This window comes from Pimephales promelas, chromosome 17 (assembly GCF_988280905.1).
Source record: "Pimephales promelas chromosome 17, fPimPro1.hap1.1, whole genome shotgun sequence".
NCBI classification, from domain to species: Eukaryota; Metazoa; Chordata; class Actinopteri; order Cypriniformes; family Leuciscidae; genus Pimephales; species Pimephales promelas.
In genome coordinates this window covers 2,923,883-2,943,861 of record NC_142785.1, presented here as the reverse complement: position 1 = coordinate 2,943,861, position 19,979 = coordinate 2,923,883, and the positions used below count along the sequence as shown (strand labels likewise).

Genomic DNA, 19,979 nt, shown 5'->3' with positions numbered 1-19,979 from the left:
TTATTAAAATAATAATAATAATAATAATAATATATCAGTGATACTAAAACAACACTGATCTGGAATACCTCAGGCATACTGTCCCCAAACTCGGCTTGAAGAGCCAAGGCACCGAGAAACAAGCAGGTCTCCTCGTTACAGGGCAGCCGGTCATCCAGGACGTCCCGTCTCAGCTGGAGATAGTACTGATGACGGGTCAGCTTGTGTCTGCCACGACGAAGGGCAAAGTTAGGGCACACTTACACGACAACGATGCACTAAAAGCGGAAACATTTTCATATGCATTTTACAGACGACAACCTAAGTAAATGTTCACACGGATCTGCAAAAACGACTAAAGCATATTCCAGGCCAGTAGATGGCGATGTCACTTTGTAAAGAAACACTATATGTGCCTTTAAAGGGATACTCCACTTTTTTTTGGAAATAGGCTCATTTTACAACTCCCCAACTGTTGAGTTTTACCGTTTTTGAATCCATTCAGCCGATCTCCGGTTCTGGCGGTACCACTTTTAGCATAGCTTAGCATACATCATTGAAGTGGACAAGACCATTAGCATTTCTCAAAAATGACCAAAGAGTTGATATTTTTCCTGTTTAAAACTTGACTCTTCTGTATACCAAGCTGGGGACTATTTTCAGGAGCTGCGTCATATCCTTACGCCTGCTGCACTCATAAGGTGTCTTGATTATTACGCAGGAATGAGAGTACAGTTCCTAGCCATATCAGCCTAGAAAATCACAACTTTACATTTTCCGTTGGTCTTAGTGCACGATGTAACTACAGAAGAGTCAAGTTTTAAATAAGAAAAATATCAACTCTTTGGTCATTTTTGAGAAATGCTAATGGTCTTGTGCACTTCAATGATGTATGCTAAGCTATGCTAAAAGTGGTACCGCCAGAACCGGAGATCGGCTGAATGGATTCAATAACGGTAAAACTCAACAGTTTAACTCTGGGGGAGATGTAAAATGAGCCTATTTCCAAAATAAAGTGGAGTATCCCTTTAACATGTAATGAGATGAGACGATAAGAGATGAGACGATACAATGAGACGATAACGGTATTGTTTTCAAAAACTTGCACTTTGAAACCCGTTTTCAGATGTTTGCATTTACACGCTGTTGACATACGGTAAATGAGCGGCTAAAACGTAAAAAAAAGTTTTACGTTTTTACTTGAAAATATTGTCGTGTAAACGGGACTTGGCCAACAGGAACAGGTAAAAACACACTATCAAATGTGACCCTGGATATATAAATATACTCTGGTATATTTGTGGCAACAATAGATTGTAAGGGTCTGAATTAGGGATTTTTCTTTTATGCCAAAAATTATTAGAATATTTAGTAAAAATTATGTTCCATGAAGATATTTAGTAAATTTCCTACTATAAATATATTAAACATTGATTTTTGTGAGTGAATGCAGCACAATCACAAACTTAAATGCACAACTTTAAAGGCGATCTTCTCAATGTTTCGATTTTTTTTTGCACCCTCAGATTCCAGATTTTCAAATATTCGTATCCCAACAGTACATCAATGAACAGCTTATTTATTCAGCTTTCAGATGATGTATAGATCTCAATATAAAAAACTGTACCAGTCCAGGGTCACAAATGAGGGAAAGGAAGAGACTTACAGAAGATAAGAGACGTCCGGCACAAAAAATTTGATGCGGAAATGAAGCACAAATGTGGTAGTGGGCACTTTCTTCCAGGCGCCAGGGGCAACTTTGGATATTTTCATGTCATTGTCAAGAAAGAAAAATTCATTATCTGAAAAAGAGAAAACAATACTGTGAACAAACCCAGCTGACACACTGACCCAATTATCAATATCAGACATAGAAACATATACATGTGTGTGTATATATATATATATATATATATATATATATATATATATATATATATATATATATATATACACGTGTATATGTGAATAGAAATAATTCAATATATATTATATAAATAATTTAATTATATATATATATATAATTAAATTATTTATAATATATATATATATATAAGTAAATTATTTATATAATATATATTGAATTATGTATATATTACAATTATTTGATTATTTAAATTAAATAAATATTTTTTATTATGTTTAAAATAACAGGGTTATTAAGAAAAACTAAAACTAAAATTATAAAAAACTAAATCATTACCAGAAATAAACATTAAATGTAATAAAATAAAATCAAATTTTCATTTAGTTTAACTAAAATAACTAAAACTGAAATAAAGATGAATAAAAGCTATATTTAAAACTCAACAAAATGACTAAATATTTAACTTAAATGAAAATGGAATATATATATATATATATATATATATATATATATATATATATATAAGGCTGTTTACATAATATATGTGTGTGTGCTGTATATAATTGTTTTGTATAAATACAAACACATGCATGTATATTTAAGACAATGTGTTATTCATATATATTTATATATAATATTTATATTTCTATATAATACAGATTATGTATTTATATATACGTACAGTATTTACATGCAAATAATTCTTAAATATATACATGCATGCATATGTATTTATATATACAAAATAATTATACACAGCACACACACATATATTATGTAAACACAACCTTTTATTTTGGATGGGATTAATCGCAATTAATCTTTGAACAGCCCTAATATATATATACATTTTCAATTGAAAATTAAATGAATAAAAACTATAATAGTAAATTAATATTAATATTAAAGCATGGGGTAAATTACCGTCACTATATGCAAGGCCAAAGTAAAAATGTTCCACGAGGTTTGCATGAGCGATGATCATATCAAAGACGTCTCCTCCTCTGGACTTGACGTCACACTTGAGCAGAATGTTCTGTCCATTTGGCATCATGACTCTCAAGTCCCTGTGGTTGGAACTCGAACGCCCTTTGTTTGACTGTTCAGAAAGAGAGAGAGGAAATCAGCACTAAGTGATCCTTCTTACCCAGACTGCCAATGCTTGGTGTAGAGCCAAAACTCTCGCTCTTAGGATATCAAACTGACCACAATAGAATTAGGCAGCTCTAGAACGACGAGAGGCTCCTCCAGCATTCGGATGAACTCTGGACCCGTATCCTGAGGACGAGCACACACACACGAAACAGTCAAAATCCCTGAATAATAGATTTACTAACAGCTTGCTCCGGTGCAAACCCTCTTTTGGCATTAAAAAACTACCGTCGGGATTTTCTGAAGACACGCAGTGAAAAATTAGTGCAGAAACAGGGTTACACTGTTGGGTCATTTTAACCCAATTTTGGGTTAAATATGGACAAACCCACCCATTGGGTTACATATTTACATTTTACATTTATTCATTTAGCTGACGCTTTTATCCAAAGGGACTTACAATTGCTATATATGTCAGAGGTTGCACGCTAGCCTGACTGCGTCATACTCATATTCTTGTCGGAATATGAGCCTGAAATTGCTATTATGAGGCGTGTCTTAACCGAACCAGGAAAAACAAAACCTCTGCACTCAATTGGATAGTCGGTAAACCTACAACCAATCAGAGCAACGCAGAACTCAACAACTTTGCATAGCGCAGTTTTCAACTACAGAACTTACTTATTTTAGAAGTTAAATAACGAGTGTTGCGTCTTTTACCTGGTCCTCCATGAGTGCCACCAAAGGAGAAACCACAACGACCACAGGCTTTTCATTACGTCCCATCTTCTTAGCGACCGTCAGAGCCAGCTGATAAGTTACACTTTTCCCGAATCATGTAGGAAGGACGGCAAAAATATCTTTCTGATCGACAAATGCCTTGATTGCAGTTTTCTGTTTGTCTATTAAAATTAATTTTCCCTCTTTCGCTCTTTGATAACGTGATGATTACGTCCTTGCAGATCATCTGTCAATCATCGTATAAAGCCCGCCCTGGCAATTTGATTGGCCCGAACGTTTCTTGTCTGATCATAATTACTCCTCAATGGATCGAGTCCCGACCGAAAATTCCTGACCAAAAAATGTTGTGGGGGGATTTCGGGCTGGCATCCAAGCTATTGCATGCCACTCTAAAAAATGCTGGGTTGTTTCAACCCAAATTTGGGTCAAATATATATGGACAAACCCAAATGTTGGGTTAAAAATGCCATTTAAACTTTAACTTTTAACTTTAATTTTTTTAAGAACATTTTTAACCCAACATTTGTCCATATTTGCCCCAAATTTGGGTTAAAACAACCCAGCGTTGTTTAGAGTGCAACTAGGGGTTAAGTGTCTTGCTCAGGGACACATTGATGTCTCACAGTGGATTCAAACCCGGGTCTCTCACACCAAAGGCATGTGGCTTATCCACTGCGCCATTTTATACATGGGGGAAACTTTTAACCCAATGGCTGGGTTTGTCCATATTTGACCCAAAATTGGGTTAAAACAAGCCAGACGTAATATTTCTAGGATGAAAGTATTTAGATGAATCATGCGACGTGATCTACTAAGGTTTGCGCTTGTCAGTTTACTGGTGTTTGTGCTATTACACTCTAAAAAATGCTGGGTTGTTTTAACCCAATTTTGGGTCAAATATGGACAAACCCAGCTGTTGGGTGAAATTTATAAATTGCATTTTTTAATCCAAAAATTGGGTTTGTCCATATTTGACCCAAAATTGGGTTAAAACAACCCAGCATTTTTTAGAGTGTATTTAACGCCCAATTAACAGTATGTTTTACCACTGAAGGGCCTTGAAATGTGCACCATTTCCCAGGAAACAGCAAGACAGGGTGGGACATGGAGCATATTTAAAAAAAAATATATTTACATTAACATTTAAACATTGATCGGGCAGCGTCTGTGTTATTTGATGTGAGCATTGTCAGTAAATCACCTGCAGAACTTTCCACTCCCATGTGCGCTTTTATGGGATTATGCTCTCACTTTAATTTGCCCTGTTTAGTAAATCAGGCCCTTAGTTCCTTACCTTTATTTTCCGTTCATTAAGGCTAAATGAAGAGCCAAACAACTGATTTGGCCTTGAGTTGAACGGACGCCGTCTGTCAAGAATAGGACTTTGGGGCAGCCATGTGTTGTTTCTGCTCCTTTGGTGTGAACTATGACTTCTAGAAGACAAATAGGAGTGAATTTAGATCTTAATTAAAAACACTTTACAATCTGTTAAACACAAAAGCCAACCAACATCCCTTAAAAAATCTTCTTTTGTGTTTAGTAGAAGAAAGAAACTCATACAGGCTAAAGTCCTTTAGTCAGAACAAGTTGAGGGTCAGCAAATGATGACAAAATTTTCATTTTTGGGTAAACAATCCCTTTAACATTATTTAATTACATTAGTTAATGATGAAAAACACTTCTAAAAGCATCAATTTAATGTTAATTTTAACATTTGGTAATGTGTTATGTTAATATAACCTAATGTTATTTAATGGACCTGAGCTCACATGAACTAAAACAAAGTTGTAGTTTTATTAACTAACATTAACAAAGATTAATAATACTGTAATAAATGTATTTTTAGTTAATGATAATTAATGCATTAACCAATGTTATCCAATGGGACCTTATTTTTTATGATGTAACAAATTATTTCCTCATTTAAATTAGAGACAGGAATAAATGCACATAAGCTCAATTAAATCATAAAAGTCAACATTAAATGAAAATTGATACACATTCTTGGTCTAACTGTGTAATTCATCAGTGCAAATCAACTTTGTCTTCATAAACTTTTATCAAAATGGCTCTGGAAGTGGCAACTTTCCTTGAATTATGTCACAAAACTCCTTCCATCCAACAATCATTCTGATCTCCCACTTTCCATGATCCAGTCAATTCCCAATGGATGAAATTCCTGGCTTACTTTTGTTTTCATGATGTGAAATGGATGAGTTGAGTGCTACTCACTTGCTGAAGTCTGCTGGTGATGGTGTGCTGTTCCCTTTCAGAGGCCAAACTGAGTTCTGACAGGAAGCACCTAACGGACATAAAGGCGTTTATACGGCAGTGTTTGCCCTCATTGTAAGAGTAGCACCACTTGGTGAGGTTATTTAAAAAAAACTTCAGTTGATCAAATAATGACTTTTGAGAAACATACCCCGAAGTCTTTCTCTAACCATCTGGCTTCGGCCTACGAGATGAGCAGAATCATTTGGGCTTTTTTCAGACTAGAGAAAAAAAACAGTGCTCAGTAATTATGGCAGATCCGTATTCAAAAGGAAAACTGCATAGATTGTTTTAAAATATTTCCACTACAAACACTAAAATGTAAGATATTATACAACTTTTAGTTAACCTACACTCAAAAAAATATTTCAGCTGCTTTTAAGATTTTCAATTGTATGGTAAAATTCCATCAAATTGAATTAAATAAAAAGGAAACCGGAAGAGGAACAGGAACTAGAACAGGAAACAGGGAGAGGAACAGGAAGAGGAACAAGAACAAGAACAGGAAACAGGAAGAGGAACAAGAACAGGAATAGGAACAGGGAGATGAATAGGAAGAGGTTCATGAACAAGACCAGGAAGAGGAACAGGAAGAGGTTCATGAACAAGAACAGGAAGAGGAACGGGAAGAGGTTCAGGAACAGGTACAGGAAGAGGAACAAGAACAGGAAACAGGAAGAGGAACAGGAAAAAGAACATGAAACAGGAAGAGAAACAAGAACAGGAATAGGAACAGGGAGATGAATAGGAAGAGGTTCATGAGCAAGAACAGGAAGAGGAACAGGGAGAGGAACAGGAAGAGGTTCATGAACAAGAACAGGAAGAGGAACGGGAAGAGGTTCAGGAACAGGTACAGGAAAAGGGACAGGAACAGGAAACAGGAACAGGAACAGGAAAAAGAACATGGAATAGGAAGAGGAAAAGGAACAAGAACAGGAAGAGGAAGAGGAACAAGAACAGGAATCAGGAGGAGGAACAAGAACAAGAAACAGGAAGAGGAACAATTACAGGAAACAGGAAGAGGAACAGGAACAAGAACAGGAAACAGGAAGAGAAACAGGAAGAGGTTCATGAACAAGAACAGGAAGAGGAACAGGAACAAGAACAGGAAGAGGAACAGGGAGATGAACAGAAAGAGGAATAGGAAGAGGTTCATGAACAAGAACAGGAAGAGGAACGGGAAGAGGTTCAGGAACAAGAACAGGAAGAGGAACAGGGAGATGAACAGGAAGAGGAATAGGAAGAGGTTCATGAACAAGAACAGGAAGAGGAACAGGGAGATGAACAGGAAGAGGAATAGGAAGAGGTTCATGAACAAGAACAGGAAGAGGAACAGGGAGATGAACAGGAAGAGGAATAGGAAGAGGTTCAGGAACAAGAACAGGAAGAGGAACAGGGAGATGAACAGGAAGAGGAATAGGAAGAGGTTCATGAACAAGAACAGGAAGAGGAACAGGGAGATGAACAGGAAGAGGAATAGGAAGAGGTTCATGAACAAGAACAGGAAGAGGAACAGGGAGAGGAACAGGAAGAGGTTCATGAATAAGAACAGGAAGAGGAACGGGAAGAGGTTCAGGAACAAGAACAGGAAGAGGAACGGGAAGAGGAAAAGGAAGAGGAATGGGAAGAGGAACGGGGAGAGGAACAGGAACAGTTTCACACAACGTGCAAAGTCAACAACCGACAAACCGAGACAGAAACACAAAATAACAAAAACTCCGACTTTTTTCAGCATTGTATAGTCTTCCGGTTCTGTTGTGGATCCGCGTTCAGTGCCGCTGCTGACGTAAGATGTGGCTGACGTGTGTCTGGTGCGTCCGTATATTCGGGTTCAAATAAATATGGCTGGGCAAAAAATGCAAGTCTTCCTCTGTGTGGAAATCCTTAGACATGTTTGTGAAGATTGTTTTGTACAACATGCCTCTCCCTCAGACTGTCACCGAAGCTCAGCCGCACCAGACACACATCAGCCGCGTCACTGAACGCAGATCCACAACAGAACCGGAAGACTATACAATGCTGAATAAAGTCGTAGTTTTTGTAATTTTTGGACCAAAATGTACTTTCGATTCTTCAAAACATTGTAACCAACCCACTGATGTCACATGACTACTTTGATGATGTCTTTATTTCCTTTATGGACAAGGACAGTATACTGAACATACATTTCCAATAGAGGGACAGAAAGCTCTCGGACTAAATCTAAAACATCTTAAACTGTGTTCTGAAGATGAACGGAGGTCTGACGGGCATGAGGGAGAGTCATTAATGACATCATTTTCATTTTTGGGTGAACTAACCCTTTAAATGTTTAAATCACTGTAGATCGGCGTTACCTGCAGCACATCCTCGGCCATCTGCCTGATGGCTTTCTCTGGCCGGGGCAGGACAGCAGTCTTATGGTGATGTTCACACGTCTCCAGCAACATCAGGAGGTTCACCCGTTTGTGAGCCACGTCCTCGCACATGCTCAGTAAAAGGCTGTTCAGGTCGTCGCTGAGCTGGACAGGCTGGCGAGAGACGAGGTGCAATACGTGTTCAAGGAGTTTTAAAAGTGGAAAACTAATAAACTCTGGACGTTAGCTAGTTTTGATCATTGATGCATATAAATGCTAATTTTAAGAGCGATTCCTTCCATCAAAAAGAGTTACATTTGATTTGATGTTGACGTTACCCTTTGCTATTCCTCAAGGTCACACTTGTGATCAAAACAGACTGAACATAATAAGCTGAATTTAAAATGGGATTTCAAGCAGATTGGTGTCATCTGGTGGGAGAAATAAGGAAATCATACATAATAGGGCTGTGTATTCCCAAGATGCCTATATGAGTATTTCAGACATAATTAATAGGTTCACATTTGGATGTATATTTAGACATTATCAAAGAGTACTTCATCGTGGCTGATTTGTAGATTGTACCTAATAAATTGCACTGTATTTTCATACCTTTTTGGTATTTCCCAATTCATTTAATTTTTGGTAGTCATTTTTGACTTTGAAGATCCCAAGTGTGACTATTCTATTTCTATTAATGTCCAAGTCCATTCCAAAAATATTTTCTGTCTAAAATGACCAAAGACCACGAGATGATATTGTGAAGAAGAGGAACCCACCTGGTTTTGTGGAAGTTGATAATCTACTGCCCAGTAGAGAGTCATGCCTAGTGAGTAAACCACCATCTATAATCAGAGCAAACAAATGCTAAATTATTTGCCATAAAACATGCTTGAAAAGTGCATCTTCTACTTCACTTCAGAATTTACATTTCTAGATAATTTACTCACCCCCATTTCATCCAAGATGCTCATGTTTTTCTTTCTTCAGTCAAAAGAAATGAAGGTTTTTGAGGAAAACAGGATTTTTCTCCATATAATGGACTTCAATGGGGTCCAAACAGTTCAAGGTCCAAAAGACAGTTTCAGAGCAGCTTCAATGACCTCTACATGATCCAAGCCAATGAATAAGAGTCTTATCTAGCCAAACCGTTTGTCATTTTCTTAAATTTTATACCTTTAAACCACAAATGCTCATCTTGCACTAGCTGTAATCACGTTGAAAGGTCACGATTGGCCTTCAACCTGTCAGTCCCCATTGAAGTCACTATATGAAGAAAAATCCTGAAATGTGTCCTCAAAAACCTTATTTTTAAACTTTATTTACCAAAACCTGCAGCCACACCAGGCGTGTAAAAGAGACAGGCGTCTATTTGGGACTCGGCTATTATTTGTAGTTTTACGGTACTTTAATAGTGTCTTTACAGGCTTTCTGGGGTGTAGATGGTGTAGATGTCAATGGAGGGATAGAAAGCTCTCAGATTTCAACATAAAGATCTTCATTTGTGTCCCGAAGATGAAATAAAAGTCTTGGAACGACATGAATTACTCATTAATCCCCTCACTATCAGACGTTCTGGGAGTCTCCCGCATATTGATAACGGCTCCATGACGCCCGCAAATGAGTTAAAATCTCCCGGAATCTAGAGCGAGCGAGCAAGAGCGCGCATGCGAGACGGATCAGACTGCGCTCCACACCGTATAGTGCGCGCACGAAGGAGAGGGAGAGACTTTACGTGTGTGCGCCTCATGACACAGAGACTCAGGCACTAAAATTTGTGTTCTTATCCGGTCTGGTTATTACCGTTACGTCAGAACCGGTTCCCTATTGGCACCGCGTTTTGGTACCCAACCCTATCCATTAGGGATGCACCGAAATGAAAATTCTTGGCCGAAACCGAAAACCGAAACACCGAAATAAATTATGCCAATTATTAGTACCATTGCATTTATGGCTATGACTGTGTACAAACTTTACTAAAATCAAAGCATTGCAATTGCATAAATTAGTCTACATTTTTTAAAAGAATAAATCAATGACAAATTGTGCAAATATTTATTTAGAACATTGCAACAATGCACAGTATAAAATAAAATTCAAACTTAAATGTTTAACTTGTCTTGACCCCACTCATGTGTACAGTAAATCTACTGGTCTGCAGAAAGGTTTTTTAAATGAAATGTCCTCTCATAAAAACAAAGCCGAGCACGAACTTCTCATCACACCAGCACCCAGTTTGCATGTCTAAATTAGTTGCTACATTTTTAAAAATGAGCATACAATTGAGGGAATGCTCGTGACGTCAGCGCCGGCCGAAGTGCATGCAGTTCCTCACAGTGAGTGGCAAAAAGTCTGAGCGGCTGTGTTAGTTTTCAGCGTTAATGTCGCGAAAAACAAACACAACACAAATAAAGTGGGAAAGAGCTTTGAGATTGACTGGACAACATGATTTGACAAAAAATCGGAGGTATATTTTTACAGACTGCGATAGGAGCAAATGGATCAATTCACAGAAACAACTGGACTCCAGTCAGCGAAAGGTGGATTTGCAGTTATCATTTTGTCAATATGCTGAATTTAGGTGGAAAACCATACCCATATATTTTGTATTGTTTTATATATATAGCATATATATGTCAGTTAAATATTTATTATTGGATGTTTTTTTTAATAAACACTGACCAAAAAAAAAAAAAACTATAAAGTTAATAGGCTATATACAGTATAACACTAATATAAGTGATCACTCGGATTTAGACCTATATTGTATTTATATAAAGCGTTCACAGGCAAATTTGCTTTATGTTGCTTTTGTCTATATTGCTTTTATTTCCCCGGTGTGGAAATCAGGCAAACATAAATGTCAGGCAACACGATTCCTGGCTGCATGTCAATATCCATGGATCACTGGATCTTTAGTAAGGAACACTATATTGAGTCCAACATTTAGTTTAAATTGATAAAATTGTTTGTTTTAGTCGCATTTTCGCAGTTTCCCCGATTAAATCCAGTCACACAGCAGATATTTTGCCACTCAGTCAGGCTGAGGGGGGTGTACTGGATCAATGCATTCCCTCTATAGCATAAAAAGCCTTTTTAATGAACAAAGGTCCATGTTTAATACAAATGTACAGGAAACTTAATGAAATATGTTTGGTGAAATTAGAAAATATTTAAGAGCATATATTTTTTTTTTTTGTAATGTCATAAGCAATAATCTTACTGGGTTTTACTTGATTATTTTTGTATTGGTGGTGGTATTCTAAAAAATAAACATTGTCACGTGTTTATCTTTTTATCTTCACGTGTTTACACCGAGACATGTTGCTTCACACAAGCACGTGCGGTTTCCGTCATTGTTTCGGTGATAAAAGTCTTTCGGACGAAAACCAAAAATGCACTTTTGGGCCATTTTTGGCCAAAACTTTTCGTTGGCTGAATATTCGGTGCATCCGTACTATCCATAATGCATTTGTCTGCGTTTTCAGTACCTTCGTCCATATTTTCAAAAACACGGTGAAATCAAACGCACTGGCGCTGATCTGTGATTGGTCTGTTAGCGCTTTAGGCCCAACCCCCTGGACGAGTTTGAAAGGGTGGGAACTAGTGCTTGTAGTTTTTCCCGAAATACACTTCCTCCTACAATGACGTAAAATGACGTTTTTTGCATCATTGTGGGAGGAAGTGAAAAGGGTAAATAGCGGATTTCTCTCGCCTTAGGGGAAAATGAGAGTGTTGCACGACCATTCAATAGTATGACTGGATTTCTAACAATGGAAATCTTAATGCAAATGGGTGGAGTGTCCCTTTAACATTCAGCAAGAAGGTCAGTTGGCCAACTCACCTTCTCCGTGGCCGGTCTCCTGGGGGAAGAGTTGCTCTGCGACAGTTCTGGGGAAGTGAAGGATCCCACGGCCTCAGATCGGCCACAGGTCTTGAAGGCAATCCTGCCGACTGCAGAAAGGAGCATGGAGCCGGGGCTGATGACACAGCACATGTTACCAGGATCTGGATGAAGGGAAGGAGGTACAATGGTGAAAGATTGTGTTGGCAATGATGGAGAAGAGCATGCAAAAGAGTTGAAAGAGCGTTCTACCTTTACTGGAGATGTCTATCAAGACTTCTGCCGCCCCTAGGAGGAGAGCCCAGACCTCGTCCTCCTCCAGAGGTGCTCCTCGTGACTCCAGCACCTCCGCCAGGGTCACAAACATGCTCATTCTGCCACACACAAGCACATTACAAGAGCACACACATGCATGAAAAGGTTGAGCTGGATTTTATAACTGGTCTTCCCTCCCTTCCTACACTTTAGCATACTTTAAAAAAGAGTATGGAATTAATACACTTTAAAAGTGTGAACTGAATGTAATTTTTGGACACTTAATTGCATATTACACTCTCAGAGAAAAAAAAAACCGAAAGCCGTCACTGGGGCTGTGCCTTTTCAAAAGGTAAACTTTTGTGTTAATGTTTACATTTTAAGTGCTAATATGTACATTTAGGTGCTAATATTTACATTGCAGGTGCTAATATGTACATTTTAGGTGCTAATATTTACATTTCAGGTGCCAATTTGTACATTTCAGGTGCTAATTTGTACATTTTATGTACATTTTAGGTGCTAATATTTACATTTCAGGTGCTAACTTTTACATTTCAGGTGCTAATATTTACATTTCAGGTGCTAATTTGTACATTTCAGGTGCTAATATGTACATTTTAGGTGCTAATATTTACATTTCAGGTGCCAATTTGTACATTTCAGGTGCTAATTTGTACATTTTATGTACATTTTAGGTGCTAATATTTGCATTTCAGGTGCTAATTTGTGCATTTCAGGTGCTAATATGTACATTTTAGGTGCTAATATTTACATTTCAGGTGCTAATATGTACATTTAGGTTCTAATATGTACATTTTAGGTGCTAATATTTACATTTCAGGTGCTAATATGTACATTTAGGTTCTAATATGTACATTTTAGGTGCTAATATAGCTAAGGTGCTTATTTCAGGTGTTAACATGTACATTTTTAGGTGCTACATTTAGGTGCTAATATAGCTAATATGTACAATTTAGGTGCTAATGTGTACATTTTAGGTGCTAAAATGTACAACTGAGGTAATATGCATAAGTACAACTAAGGTAAAATCCAATATGCAACCTTTAGGTACAAAAATGTACCTTTTTGAAAAGGTACAGCCCCAGTGACAGCTTTTGTACCTTTTTTTCTGAGTGTGTATTTACTATTGAATGAAAATGTGTTATAGTTAAAATTCATATTAAATGCTATTAGTTGCTTTTTTGATCTTTTAAAGTTATTTCATATTTACTTTTATGGCAATTTAGCGTTTATGGCAAACTAAAATATAGTTAAATGCCATTTCTGTTGTAACTTGTATGTCATGGTTATTTATTTTTTACATTTATGTTAACTACACATTTGTTGTGAGGAAGTCGAAATTTAGTACATTCAAAATACATTAACTCTAAATGCAATATCAGATAACACACTACAGTTAAATCATGCAAGTAATTTTTAAATCAAGTTTTATAATCAAGTATGTGCTTTAGTCTGTTCAACACATGAACATAAGTGTACTTCTCTAGTAAAGCATGATTATCAAACTTACACTGTAAAAAAAGGTGGCTGCCTTAAATTTAAGTAAAAGCAACTTGGCTGTTTGAGTCATTTCAACTTAAATTACATCAAACTGACACATTTCTGACTCTTGTATAACTTAAATAATATTAAAATAAATGCTGAACTTTTTTGATGAGTTAAAGCAATGTCATAACTTATTGATCGTATACTTTTTTACAGTGTAATGAGTCAAAATGTACTTTGACATTATTACAGAGTTCACATTTTTAATGTACTTATGAAACACGATTTGAACTTGCTACAAAGTATATTCAACTCAACTAAGCCTTGGATTTCATTACTATTTTCCCTTGTTTGGCAGGAAACACCTTGAATCTTTCTTTAGACTCTTGGTTCTTTGATTCGTAACGCCAATTAACTTTTGGTGACATTGTTAGCCTAGGAATTCACACACCCTTTCCACCTTTCACTGAGAACAATAGAGAATCTGTTCACATATCATTGTGTTTTACTTGCAGACTATCTTGGCTGTTGCTAATTTGAAGTTCAGATCCCATTTAATGACCAATGTATGCATAAATCCATGAAAAACCCATATTAATTCACATACTTTTTCCTCAAGCACTCCCTTCCATAAGCTAGCAACATATATGAGTACCATTTTGAGTGTCCATATGAAAGTCAATGGGGTCCAAAACAACACTGGACCCCATTGACTTTCATTTTTTAGAGAAAAAGGCAGCATGGACACATGTTTAAGCATCTTCTTTTGTGTTACACATTAGGAATGACAAGAGTGTGAGCATATTGTGAGAGAATTTACATTTTTGAATGAAATCAGATGACTAAACTTTAAAAGGTTTTTTTTTGCGCTTTTTTTGCATTTGCGCAAGCTATGATTAGCGAAAGCAACATATCCATAGTAAAGGAGTTAAATGGGGGAATTACCTAGCTTGCATAGAACGTAAGAAAGCACTAAACACTGCACATCTTCTCTTTATCATGTCAGTCTCGCTTTTGCACACTTGCATGCAAGACGTCTCCAGTAATTGGCTTTGACAGAGCCTGGTGGATTTGCTCTAATGTGACTTCTAACTCAAGTTAAAGCACCAAAAAAATGCTAATTGAAAGACAGTTGTCATTGACTTCCATGCTGTATTTTTCAACATATGACAATTTCCTCCAAAAGAATGAATGAGGTTTTTTCCAGTTGGATGCAGGCTCAAAGAAAGGTTAATCAGTTGATCTTCTGCTGGAGTACAAATTAACGCGCAAATTGGCTTGCAAAGATTGAGTCTAAATATTTTCAATATCACTTTAAAGCATCTTGGTCTACTGTATAAGATTGATTTATAGTGATTTTAATATCACTAAATGAGACGACTCTACGCCTGTGAAGAGACGACTCAATGTTATACCCTAAATTAATACCGTAAATGATTTCATGTACATTTCTGAAAAGCACTTTCTGTAAAGCTGCTTTGAAACAATATGTATTGTGAAAAGCGCTATATAAATAAATTTGAATTTATTTGTAATTGCATTTATGCAGTAACATGCCGGTTGCCCTCCGTAATGGATTAGCATGACTTTTGCCCCTCAGACTGTGCACTTGCATTGAATCATGGAGTAGAAACAGTGGTAACACTTTAGTTTAGTTGCTTATTAGCATGCATATCACTATATTGGCTGTTTATTAGTACTTATAAAGCACATATTATTCTGCATGATCACATACATCCCTTAATCACCCATTACCTAAACTTAACAACTATCTTACTAACTATTAATAAGCAATAATTAGGAGTTTATTGAGGCAAAAGTCGTAGTTATAACTAGTTAATAGTAAGAATTGGACACAAATCTAAAGTATGACCGAAACAGTATTTCCTTTAAGTTACTACAAAACACTAATTTCAAGAGCATCACCTCAACCGTATACATTTGAAATGAGTGTTTGTCATGATTTTATCTTCTTGACATAATGATACTGTGATTAAAAACTTCATAATTAAAATAATATATTTCAGTGTCTTTCAGAATGTTGGCCAAAAAGCATCACCTATCTTTTCTGGACTTCACTCTTAGACGAAAAGGTTCCCTGGGTCAATGGAACCCTATAGAACCCTGGGGTTCCGTACTTGGCCAAGAGAACCTTTTACCTATAGAACCTTTCTATATAGAACCATTTTGGAGTTCCATATATGAAGCGGGGGATGGAACCATTTCTGGTTCTAAATAGAACCATTTCTTCTAAGAGTGTATATGTTAATATTGTGTTTAAAAGAATCAGATGTAGGCCTATCCTACTGTTTCTCAAGCAAATGCCATGTATAAATAGACAAAACACTCTAATCTTCATTATTGTACCCGCCATAAATGTGCCAGAGGGTTTAAACTGTTTTTCTAAGGGAAAATAAAAATAATTGTTATTAAGATGATATGCTGTTAAATATGTCGAGAAGATGGCCATCTCATTCCAGTTTTATGTTCGCCACTAATACTGTGCTTCCCCCATTTCTCTGTGTGTGCTAAGACATTGTATTTATCTATGACTATGTAACGTTAAACGTTCAAGGACAAGTTGCAACGCATGCTTACCTTTCTTCATTCGATATACGCAGAGTTGTCCTCCGGATATCTTCAGCTCAGTAAAAATCCTTTCAAGCATCTTGCTCTGTCCCTCTCAATTAGCCTACATACCGACAAAAAACACTCCTTTTATAATGATGGATATCACCGTTATTGTACAGGAGCATTTCCTCCATTGAAATGTTGTCGCTGCTGTGTTTTAGCTTAATTAGTCCTATTCTTAGAGCCCAGCTATAAGAACTCAATTGGATTAGAAGAGGCCCGGGCGACCAATCAGTGTGTCCGACCCCCCCACCACCAGACCTTCACTAATCTAACTCAATAGATGTGAACTGTGACAGTTTCACTACTGTCCTGTTCAGTGTATTCTCATGATGCAGTCACATGACACGTTTACAGGATGTTGTGTATTGAAAGGGTTTAGACGGATATCCATCGGATGCGTTACTTTTGTCGCATGGATTTATGGGAGGCTGTAAGAGACAAAACCACTGAAACACTTGCACATTCACATTAGACTTGCACAGACATGTGAAACACTTGCGATACAAACACTTGCGATACACGTTGAAACTCTTGCGATACACATTGAAACTCTTGGGATACACATTGAAACTTTTGCGATACACATTTAAACACTTGGGATACACATTGAAACTCTTGGGATAAACATTGAAACTCTTGCAATACACATTGAAACTCTTGGGATACACATTGAAACTCTTGGGATAAACATTGAAACTCTTGGGATACACATTGAAACTTTTGCGATACACATTTAAACACTTGGGATACACATTGAAACTCTTGGGATAAACATTGAAACTCTTGCGATAGACATTGAAACTCTTGCGATACACATTGAAACTCTTGGGATAAACATTGAAACTCTTGGGATAAACATTGAAACTCTTGGGATAAACATTGAAACTCTTGGGATAAACATTGAAACTCTTGTGATACACATTGAAACACTTGCGATACACATTGAAACTCTTGGGATAAACATTGAAACTCTTGGGATAAACATTGAAACTCTTGCGATAGACATTGAAACTCTTGGGATAAACATTGAAACTCTTGCGATACACATTTAAACACTTGGGATACACATTGAAACTCTTGGGATAAACATTAAAACTCTTGGGATACACATTTAAACACTTGGGATAAACATTGAAACTCTTGCGATACACATTGAAACTCTTGCGATACACATACTCGCGATACACATTGAAACACTTGCGATACACATTTAAACTCTTGCAATACACATTGAAACTCTTGGGATACACATTGAAACTCTTGGATACACATTGAAACTCTTGGGATAAACATTGAAACTCTTGGGATACACATTGAAACTCTTGTGATACAAATTCAAACACTTGAGCTACACATTGAAACTGGATACACATTGAAACTCTTGTGATACACACTGAAACTCTTGGGATACACATTGAAACTCTTGCAATACACATTGAAACTCTTGGGATACACATTGAAACTCTTGGGATACACATTGAAACTCTTGGGATACACATTGAAACTCTTGGGATACACATTGAAACTCTTGGGATACACATTGAAACTCTTGGGATACACATTGAAATACTTGCGATACACATTGAAACTCTTGCGATACACATTGAAACTCTTGCGATACACATTGAAACTCCTGGGATACACATTGAAACTCTTGGGATACACATTGAAACTCTTGTGATACACACTGAAACTCTTGGGATACACATTGAAACTCTTGCAATACACATTGAAACTCTTGGGATACACATTGAAACTCTTGGGATACACATTGAAACTCTTGCGATACACATTGAAACTCTTGTGATACAAATTCAAACACTTGAGCTACACATTGAAACTGGATACACATTGAAACTCTTGTGATACACACTGAAACTCTTGCGATAACACATTGAAACTCTTGCGATTCACACTGAAACTCTTGCGATACACATTGAAACTCTTGCGATACACATTAAAACTCTTGCGATAACACATTGAAACTCTTGCGATTCACACTGAAACTCTTGCGATACACATTGAAACTCTTGCGATACACATTAAAACTCTTGCGATAACACATTGAAACTCTTGCGATTCACACTGAAACTCTTGCGATACACATTGAAACTCTTGCGATACACATACTCGCGATACACATTGAAACTCTTGCGATATACAAAGACGAACTCCATCGTGTTTCTGCAAATGTTTCTCCTAGCTTTGCGATCCTTTATTATGGTCAGAAAAGATGTTTAGAGCACATCTAAACCTGCTCCAGCCCCCGACGTAAGCATGACTTGGTAAAAGAACGGTTCTAGTCCAGCAAAGAGTTGGTGCAGCTTTGGTTCTTTGGCTGTCGAAACACAAAGAACTGGTTCGCGCGCAGGCACCGGCTCCGAACCGGCTCTCATGGTGTGTTCATGTGCTATGATAATTATGGCAAATACCAAACGCCAACGTTTCCACTGGGCAACTCGTAGAATATTTTGATGGACGAGTTGCCGAGATGAAATAACCTTTGACCTTTTCAAAATGGCGGAGAGCACCGCAAGAGTCGTGCTTAGACAGTGGAGTCGTGAATGGTAAAAATATATACTATTCATGATCTAGAAAATATACAGCATATTATTTACCTTTTGAGTTTTGATAAATAATTTTCTTGCTGTTGCAGATGACTTAAAGGGTTAGTTCACCCAAAAATGAAAATTCTCTCAGTATTTACTCACCCTCAGGTTGTTCCAAACCTCTATGTGTTTATTTGTTCTGCTGTACACAAAGGAAGATCTTTGGAAGAATGTTTTAATCAAACAGATCTCAATCCCCATTGACTACCATAGTATGTATTTTTTCCTACTATGGTAGCCACTGGGGATTGAGATCTGTTTGATTAAAACATTCTTCCAAATATCTTTGTGTTCAGCAGAACAAATAAACACATAGAGGTTTGGAACAACATGAGGGTGAGTAAATACTTACAGAATTTTCATTTTTGGGTGAACTAACCCTCTAAGCAATCTAAAGTAGTTTTATCTAAATAACAGGTCTGGATCTCCATCTTTTTTTTTTTTACCACATTACGACAACAAAAGCACTTGAACGCAACACACCGGTAAATACCAGTTCACAAGTGAAAAATATCCTATTTTCCATAGCACATGAACGCACCTTCAAACTGCTTTGGTGGAAAAGGGATAGATGACTTCGGGAAGAGCGCAGAAACTGCGCACGTCACATTCACGCAGAGTTACGGTGACGTAGTACGCAAGTGTCCGCAGCTCAAGGCCTGCCAGTGGACGGAAGCACAGTGAGCGAAGAGCTTGTGTCTCCCAAGTGGAAAACAAGACGAATACAACGAACTGCTGTGCTCTGTGTGAAGAAGACACTTGTCATTTTATGAATCATCTCTTGAATTGTCTGTATATCTTTTAAGAGGGTGAGTAAACACTTGCAGTTTTACCGCTAATGT

General features: G+C 37.1%; 2 protein-coding genes across 6 annotated transcripts in view; one reads left to right on the top strand and one right to left on the bottom strand.

The window, feature by feature from the left end:
• frmpd2 (FERM and PDZ domain containing 2) overlaps window positions 1-12,503 on the bottom strand; it is a 45,112-nt gene extending 32,609 nt beyond the window's left edge. Inside the window, exons 1-11 of the mRNA XM_089121768.1 lie at window positions 12,383-12,503; window positions 12,131-12,294; window positions 9,066-9,131; window positions 8,287-8,460; window positions 6,102-6,171; window positions 5,912-5,981; window positions 4,974-5,112; window positions 3,053-3,124; window positions 2,771-2,945; window positions 1,646-1,781; window positions 69-207 (exon numbers count right to left, since the gene is read on the bottom strand). Of these exons, the coding sequence (XP_088977894.1) occupies window positions 69-207; window positions 1,646-1,781; window positions 2,771-2,945; window positions 3,053-3,124; window positions 4,974-5,112; window positions 5,912-5,981; window positions 6,102-6,171; window positions 8,287-8,460; window positions 9,066-9,131; window positions 12,131-12,294; window positions 12,383-12,503 (1,326 nt within the window). The remainder of the gene's footprint in view (window positions 1-68; window positions 208-1,645; window positions 1,782-2,770; window positions 2,946-3,052; window positions 3,125-4,973; window positions 5,113-5,911; window positions 5,982-6,101; window positions 6,172-8,286; window positions 8,461-9,065; window positions 9,132-12,130; window positions 12,295-12,382) is intronic.
• The window catches only part of mapk8b (mitogen-activated protein kinase 8b), a 67,529-nt gene that overhangs the window by 28,409 nt on the left and 19,141 nt on the right, over window positions 1-19,979 (top strand). Inside the window, exon 1 of one of the 5 annotated variants that reach the window (XM_039655311.2) lies at window positions 19,760-19,946. The exons of 2 other annotated variants lie outside the window; for them this stretch is intronic. The gene's annotated coding sequence lies outside the window, so the exon portion shown is untranslated. Of the gene's footprint in view, window positions 1-19,759; window positions 19,947-19,979 lie in introns of those variants that run through there. 2 more of the 5 variants (XM_039655305.2, XM_039655317.2) reach the window with 2 other exon arrangements.